This window comes from Syzygium oleosum, unplaced genomic scaffold (genome assembly GCF_021117445.2).
Source record: "Syzygium oleosum isolate NSW1041296 unplaced genomic scaffold, Sole_v2.1 Sole_v2.03, whole genome shotgun sequence".
NCBI lineage: Eukaryota > Viridiplantae > Streptophyta > Magnoliopsida > Myrtales > Myrtaceae > Syzygium > Syzygium oleosum.
In genome coordinates, this window is record NW_026607487.1 from 19,171,952 (window position 1) to 19,180,690 (window position 8,739).

General features: G+C 40.1%; 1 protein-coding gene across 1 annotated transcript; it reads right to left on the reverse strand.

The window, feature by feature from the left end:
* Positions 1-2,141: 2,141 nt before the first annotated feature.
* On the reverse strand, positions 2,142-7,399 carry LOC115671959 (OVARIAN TUMOR DOMAIN-containing deubiquitinating enzyme 1). Its single transcript, XM_030593675.2, has 9 exons — positions 7,201-7,399; positions 6,686-6,860; positions 5,630-5,695; positions 5,472-5,555; positions 5,222-5,344; positions 3,448-3,500; positions 3,281-3,330; positions 3,107-3,207; positions 2,142-2,600 (listed from the first exon to the last, which is right to left on the reverse strand). The coding sequence occupies exons 2-9, from the start codon at positions 6,851-6,853 to the stop codon at positions 2,343-2,345; spliced, it is 903 nt and encodes a 300-aa protein (XP_030449535.1). The 5' UTR covers positions 6,854-6,860; positions 7,201-7,399; the 3' UTR covers positions 2,142-2,342.
* Between the last annotated feature and the right edge of the window lie 1,340 nt (positions 7,400-8,739).

The window sequence follows — 8,739 nt, forward strand, 5'->3', positions numbered from 1 at the left end:
TCATATGCCTCCCGACAGATCCTCCTTGAGTTGGCTGGGATCCCGCCATTTGCAATGACGGTCGGGCACTTTTTCACTTGATTTTTAGAGAGAACATGAAGCCTCGGCCTTTGGACGTATGATGGGGAAGTTGCATAGCGCAAGTAGTCAATTTGATGGAGATTTGATTCACCTAACATTTATTTCAACTCCCTTCCCTACCATATACATGGTCTAAATCTAGCCCGCATATGAAACAAAGAATTGACAGACAGACCCTAACGGTGCATTTATTTTGCAAAAAACTTAATGATAAAAGAAAATGTTTTCCGAAATTTTTTTTTTCAGGAAAACGCTTAGTTTTCCTTTGTTTGGTGAGACACGATGAAAATCATTTTCTAATGTTTGGATTTCATTAGAAAATGATTTCAATCATATGACTTTATTTCAGGCAAAAAAATTTATTTTTATTTTTTTAAAAAAAATCGAATTTTTAATTTTTTTAATTTCTCTTTTTATTTTTTCTTTTCTTTTATTGAAAAAATTGGAATTTTAATTATTTTTAATTTTTCTTTTATTTTCTTTTTCCACCTTCCTCCCCCACGACCTGCCGACGATGGCCACAGGCGAGTTCGAGCTCGCCGGCCTCGCCCGAGCTGCAAGCTCGCTTGGATCGGCCGAGCTCGGGCTCATCGCCAAATGCCGCCGTGAGCTCGCCGATTGTCGCCGTGGCCGGCAAACGGCCTGAGGAAGAAGAAAAAGAAAAAAGAAAAGAAAAGAAAAGAATAAATAATAAATAATTAGATTTTTTTAAAAAAAATATAATAAATGATTTTTAAAAATAAATAAATAAAAATTCGATTTTTTTAATTAAATATTTTTATAAAAACAATCGTTTCATTAATTAAGGACAAGAGCTCAAGCGCCAAGGACTTGCGCACGGCCTTTGTGAATTCGAGCCAGAGGGTCGGGACTAGAGCTTGAGTATTGGGGACCTGAGCATGGCCTTTATGGACCTGAGTTCGGGTGTCAGAGCATTAGGTATGGGCACCAAGGGTTCAAGCTTAGCCTTGATAGACTCGAGCATGGGTGCTGGGGGCCTGGGCCTTGGACACCGAGGTCTCGAGCCCGGCTGCCGAGACCTGGTCCTCAATGTTAGGACTCAGGAACCAATGTTGGGGTTTTCGTGCTCAAGCGTAAAGTTTTGGAACCAAGTGTTGATAGCTAATCATATTTTGAAAAACGTTTTCCGATTCTTTCAAAGGAGAAATCATTTTCCTGAATTTAAGCTTTGGTAAGGAAACATTTTCAGTTGACTAGGAGAACACTCTCCGTTGACTCATTTTCCTAAGCAAACCAAACGCCGGAAAATGAAAAAAGTGTTTTCCTGAAAAATGTTTTCCGCAAAACAAACACACCCTAAGGCTGTGTTCGTTTGCGGAAAAATATTTTTCCGGAAAATGTTTTCCATGGGAAAACATTTTCTTTCCCCACCCCCAAATCCTTCATTGTTTTGAGGAAAATGATTTCCTCTTTTCACAAAGAGGAAATCATTTTCCCCCAAATTGAAGGCAAAATTGCCCATGGGAGGGAAAATATTTTCCGTGGGAGAGGAAGTTGATCGCCGGTCACCACCGTTGCCCGCCGGTCGCGGCCGCCCGCCGCCACCGTCGGCCGCCCGCTGCCGCCGGTCGCCGGTCTCCGCCGCCGCCGTCGCGGTTGCCGGTGAAAAATATTTTCCGAAACTTTTTCATATTGGTCGCCGAACACCGGAAAATTATGTTCGGGAAAATATTTTCCAGGAAAATGACTTCCAGGGAAAATATTTTCCAAAAGGAGAATATTTTCCGCCAAACGAACTGAGCCTAAGTTCAACCAGATAAATAGTTCAACAACCATGTCGGTCAAGAACTCTGAACATGCTAATTGCATTCGACACATAGGCAAACACGAACGAGAGCACATGAGGCACTAAAATGTTTAGTGCAACACAACAGTTAGGCCGAACAAGAATGAACACGTTGTGGACAGTATCTGGAATATTTCCTTTCAGGTATTGCATTTTCAGTGACTTGTCACTGACAGGAGAAGGAAACTTGTGAAATGTGAAGCTGAAACAAGAGTACGACTGCATTTCTTTCTTTTTTTTTTTGGCTAGAGAGTAGGTTGAAAATTGGGGATCGGATATTTCTGCATTCAATCCAAGTCCCGATCTTTTGAAGCATGAAAAAGTTAGAATTACAAGTTCACGCAGCAGGGAAACAGTTTGTGTGCGTGCCCATGAGACAGAAATATCATGTCAAACTGTCTATTTCAGTGGCCATTCAGAGGAAGACACTTCCCAGATCTACCTTTCCAGAAAGCTAAGTGGGTCGTTTCGGATAGAGCATATCATAGTGACCCGGGCGATACAGCAAAGTGATGGAAGGCTCACCAGCGCCAGAACTGCTGGAAGAGACGTTAGGAATGAAATCGTGGTGATTTACGCTGACACCACCCTTATCACATGAGCTGCGGTCTAGATACACAACGCGAATCGGCACGCCCAGCGCATCGGATATAGCTATAATGTGCACATGATCACTTTCTTCACCCATAGGCTCCACGGAGGACTTGCAAAACTGCGATACAAGACCAAAAAATATCAACCACCGGGACCAAATATGCGTAATCAGATGCAGTACTCAACACGAAACTGCGGTCTATGAGGGATACAACTACGTGAAACTTGTCATACACAACCAGCACAGAGAATTAAGAGTTAAAGAAGCACAGCGCGGCACCCCTTTCCAATCACATGTTGACTTCCTAAAATAAGTAGCACTAATATTCACAGAGAATGCCATGTCCAAATTGTTTCAATTTGGACGAAATGAATTAAAAAAGATAATGCAATTTAAAATCAGAATCTGGGCAAGTTTGTTAATAACCTGCTAAAAAAAAATATCTGAAAAAAAGGGAAAAAAGAGCATTCTTTGAATAAATTCAACTTGTCACAATCAAACTTAACAATTACTCACTTACCAACTAAAACTACCCCTCCCCCAGAGAGAGAGAGAGAGAGAGAGAGAGAGAGATTCATGCATCCATGAACAATTCAGAAAAAAGTGAATAAATATAATCAAACCTGCTCCACAGTTGTATTTGCTAATCCCATAATGAAGGGTTCAAAGAACTCCGACCGCTTGCGTATCTCAGCAGAGGTAACAAATCTGAAGAACATCACCACTGGCCAACCAAATACATCAAGAGATAAATCAAATGCCAATTGGTTTAATACCTCAATTTTCTCAAAACTCACCATAGTCCGATACCGACTGATCTCGACTCCTAAGAAGCAGTTCATCATGACTGAAACAAAAAGCACAACATGCACTTGCTTATACTTTTTAACATATGTGTAAGTCCATCATTAAATTCTTTTCTTCCTAGATGAAATCAAAATGTTCAACAAAAAGATAAGGCCACCTTATTGAAGTTTCATTTCCTTGAAGAACACTTTCCAACTGTTCCAAGAATAGCTGAAACAATTTCATATCAAACATTCAGCCACAACATGGTAAAGATAAAAAAGAGACATCCAAGATACTCTGCTTGATATCAATTCGACACATGATTTAGATGAATAAAGATGTCAACTTTCTCATGTACTAAAACTAAGCATCTTCCACAAAAGGTGACGTCCACCAACCTCAGCATCAAAATTCAAGTCTAAAGTTAGTAACTTAATACTACTGAAAATATTTATCTTCATTTCTACAATAAGTGCATAATGAATATAAAAAATCGTTATTATAAGTGCACTGTACGCAATAATTTTCTGCTAAGCTAGGATATATCTGAAGAAAGGATCATCTAATGGTCAATTACAATGGAGACAAGAACCCGCCTATTCAGTTTTCCTTCAGAAGTAGTGACAGGCCCTAAAAATGTTACAGTGGCTTGCATTCAGCACTAGAAGTAAAGATTTAGAATCTGAATTTGGTTAAGAGCTAACAATCTGATCTATTAGGGGGAAACTTTGGAGGAGAAATGGGTAACAAAACTAAAATATTAGAGATTGTGCTACCTAGAAATATGCTCTTTAATGGAACTTTCGATGTAGTTGGCCGAGAGCAAGAAACAAAAGGTTTCCCAGCCCAACCAATACAGAGTAATCAGTAATCACCACCACTACGATGCCTCCGTCACTGCCACTCCAAATTATCCATCATCTATACCACCACTTCCATTACTTTTGAAGCTTCGCTGCCACCACCACGCCACAGCCACTTTCCATCACTACCACCACCATCAACACTCCATAACTGCCCAACAACCACTTTGCAGATGCAAAAATGCCAAAACCCCAACAATTGGGCATCAATGCTTGGCTTTTGACCCACAGCTGATGTTTTAAACTGACTAAATAAAAAGAATCATGTTGACTCATCATGTTCTAACACCATCACTATTTTCTCATTGAGCTTATCCTCATGCTTGTATATCACCCATAATGTCATGGATTGACAAACCAGCGAAAGACGCGATAGACGCATTATAAACTGTTTCAAGACTATTTGAGTTACCCATTTTCCTGGAACCAGCAAACTTGAGTTAAGAAATAGGTCCATTCTTACCCAAAAAAAAAGGTCCATCACAAATCTTGCTGCCTCTAAGTTTAAGTATAGAGAATCTCAAAACAAAGATTTTTAAAAGCTACAGAATATTAACTAAACCTTGTTTCTATGGAAAAATGTCTAATCACAATACTTCCAAGACAGGCTTTCAGACAGTGATTCAGGAAACAGCAATGCACAATTAGAGCAAAACGGTTGCAGTTCAAACTATATGTGTCCATAAACAGAATCTAGGTTTCTTGATAGGCATGTTTCACGTTGGCAAAGAAATCGTCATTCCACCTTCCCACGAACAGAATACTTGCTGGAACTTCTCCACGTCATCCCTTACTGTGGATACTAGCCAACTCCTTATACTGACTCCATGTTGTTGAAAGGTGGACTCAATTAAAAGGTAAAACTTACAAGTTTTCTTTCATTGTCATTCTATAACAGCCTAGTAAAATCAGCAGACCAACAGAACCCAAACAGCAATACATAACCATTTTCAAGCCACAGACTAGATTTATTAGCGTCCAAAGCTGGCTCACAGTTTGCAATGGTATGCATGTATATGAAAATTGGAGAGATCACCAGAACTTACATCATGCATAATGTACAAATTGCAAGGGCAATTGAATTACCGCAAAAAAATCCTCAAAAGTGAAGTCCACATAACCCAAGCTTTGAAGAGTTCTTCTACACTCTTCAACATTAGCTTTAATACGATCCACCTCAGATTTGTCTTGTGTTTCCAAAATATGCTCCTGAAACATCCAATTAGGAATGAATATATAAAACAAAAGGCACAATCCAATCCACTTTCCTAAAACATCAATTGATTAAAAGCCATTACAGAAACAAAAAATCCTCAAGAGCTATACTGAGACTTACAAGATACGAGAACATAAAGCTTCTAAAGAAACAGTTTCCATCTCCTCGTGTTCTCCTGATGGCAGCATATTGTTCATCAAGCACCTGCATTTAAGGATATAAAAGTTCAAGGAAAAATTAAAATAAGGAACAAGATTCTACAAGAATACCACGGAAACCTTTATCTTCTCCAGCAAAATAGGGCTCCCTGATTGATACTCAGCTGCTAAAGCAGAAAGTGGTTCCTGCAGATTAATACCAATAAACTTATTTATGAGCATACAAGAATAGTACCAGACAAATCAACGCAAAGGTTAGCAGACAACCAACACTCCATGGACATGATGGGCCATGAAGGGTTAGGTCTGCAGTCCACAGTGTAAGTGTGTCACCAAGCACAGAAGATATTTATATCGCAATCACACTTAGGTGGAACATATGCTGTTAGTCAACATATGCGGACTACTGCAGTGTCATCAATACTTGAGTCAGTCTAGACTATTAGGCGCAGTTGGCAGTTAATTTCAACAATGCCATGAAGTTCAAAACTAACTTAATCATTGAAATGTTGAATTCTCCACAATCCACAAAGGAAAGAGCAAGGTAGCAACTGCATATATAGCAAAACTTGCATGAAACAACAGGAGAAGAGCAACAAATAACCCATGACCTGGACAGGACAGAGATATTTACAGAAGGAAAGGTCGCTTGAGCGCAGGTGATATTATATTTGGTGGCCACAGAATCACCAAATGACTGTTAAGAAGATCGTCAGAGTGTGAGGACCAAAAATTGATGGATACAAGCGTGCAAAAATTGCATGACAAATAGGAAAGCCACGACGAATAACTGCATGGCCTCGATTAAAGAATAATGTTACTGCTACAAAGTCCACATGAACAGGACAACCAATCAATCATAAGAGAACATGAATTGCCAATGTAGTTACGGCAATATAAAAAGAACTCACAAAAGATAAATCCAGCGATTAAGGAATACAATAGCTGCACAAAACAATAGGAAGCAATCGGCAATAATTGCACGACCGAGATAAAGCGAGAACATCATCGAAACAAAGCTCACACGAGCAAGAGTATAGTTGTGACACAAAGAACCAGAACCGCCAATCTACTATGTAGCAGTAACAAGACAATCTGTTAAATACAGGTATTCAGCGATCAAAGGATGCACATATAACAAAGGTGACGTTTCAAAAGTGCTAAGGCTGGTCACACCTTGTCGCCCACATACGGAGTTTTCTCAGCTTCCACGGCATGGATTTCATTCTTCTGATGCATGATGTCCTCGTCAGCGAAATTCGACCACGCGAAACTGTCGGACGGCGGAACTTCCACGGACGAGTCCGCCTCGTCATCGCGACCGTGTCCTTCCGGATTCGTCATTGTATCCCTACACGTCGAAGCCAAGAAACAAGTTCCCGATCCGATCAAAAATCACTTCAAACAACAAGCCGAGACACCACACGGGCGTCGCGACGGCCTCAGCAATCTCGGACTCGCGCTTCCGATACACAATCAACAATCTAGCATCATGACTTCACTCCACAGTGGAATCAGACTACCGAAACTGCGGACTTCCGATCCGAGAAACGACGAGGACGCACGAGCGGCGGCGAAGGCCCTCGCCGGAGGCTCGAATCGCGATTCTCCGGCGGGAAATTCCGCCGCGAGCGGGCGGGCGGGCGAAATCGAAAGCGGAAAACGAGAGGGCGCGAATCGTGTGCTCCAACCTGTGCGGTGAAGACGGATGCGAGATCGCCGCAGCTTCTCTCCCTCTGGATTGCGCCTGCTTCGGCGACGGATCGAGCGAGAAATGGAGCGCGAGATCTCGAATTCGAGAGCACGGAGCACCAGAGAGAGCTTGGAGGTTCTGGGGTTTTTTTTCTTCTTTTTCCTTTTTTTTTTTTTTGGGGGAAATTTCGGATTTTTATGAGTGCGACCTGAGAGCGAACTTGGCTTTTGAAGAGGATGACGGGAATTTCCTCATTTTTTCGCCTATCTTCCGGGGGGATTGGTGCTTCGCGCGTGCGCTGCACTCGCGCTGGAGCGCGTGGGATCCAGGTAGCACCGATGGGGTGCAACGCGGTAACTGCCCCCGATATTACCAGCAACGGCATTCGTTTCTTATGAAGATGGATTTACGCAAAAGGGATTTTTCTATTTGTATTCTTTTTTCCTCCTAAAATTTCATGAGTAATGGTATTAATTTTTGAAATTATCTTAAAAAATTATGCAGATTACATACAATTATGTCCAGATCAAAGTGTGGGTACCGCAAATACGATAAGTTAAAAAGTAAAAAAAAGTTACGCATTGGATTTTTGTTGAAATGATTTAGAAATCTATATATTTCAGTGCATTGGATATCCTGTGTTATTGGGTAATTCGTATTTTGAATATAAATATTTTTTTTTGTTAAGTATGTTCTGATGAGTATAGTACTGGTATGGACACTTGGTAGCAGTGCGCTTGCTAAAAAAATACCTAAAAAATTGTTTTCCGAGCATTTTAATACAAGCATTTTGCTTATTAATGCAAGTATTGATATTTCCAAGCATTTTACTTGGAAAATTAAGATATTTTTCTAATTTGAATAGTGAAGAAATATTTAAAGAACGTGTGTAATCAAATTCATTGCAAAAATGATTATTTTGAATCTAACTTGAATGACAGAGATCCAATTCATCCAAGTTTTGATAGTACAAGGAATATACGATTCATCACGACGGTGAAATGATAACGATGAAAAGACAATGGCCATAAGAGAGAGAAATGATTGATGAATTGGAAAAATTAAGAGGACAACATGAAAAGTAGCGGATTGGTCCACATGCAAGTTGATCTATCAACTTTAATTTTGTTATTTTCTTCCTTGTTTTAAGTCGAACGATTTGATCCATGTGGTCGAGTTAGTTCCGCCTGCATTTATAGTGGCGATTCGAGGCAATCGTAAGATTTGCATTTATCAATATGGCTATCGACAAACGTTGGAAATTTTTTATGAAAACGAGAAATTTATCTAGAGAACAGTGCAAGAAGAAAAGAGGGAGGAGCACGTCCAAATTACTCATAGTGTGATATCCAACGTAATGAAAAGTCGTCGAAATTAAGTACAAAAATATGGGGACATGCCGTAAAATTGTTTTACGGTTTTTTTTTTTTTCGGTCGGAAAATTGTTTTTACGACTTCGCAAATGCAAAAACAACATTAACTCAAGCCCAAGTTCTCTTTGACCAAAAAAAAAAAAGAAGCCCAAGTTCTCCAAGTG

Bases quoted from the DNA above. Each gene is read 5' to 3' on its own strand.
- LOC115671959 (XM_030593675.2), bottom strand. From the start codon at position 6,853: ATGACGAATCCGGAAGGACACGGTCGCGATGACGAGGCGGACTCGTCC. The intron at 3,331-3,447 runs GTGGCCTTATCT...TTTTTGTTTCAG, and splicing joins GGAAATGAAACTTCAATAAG to TCATGATGAACTGCTTCTTA. The intron at 2,601-3,106 runs GTTTGATTATAT...CTTGTATCGCAG, and splicing joins CAAATACAACTGTGGAGCAG to TTTTGCAAGTCCTCCGTGGA.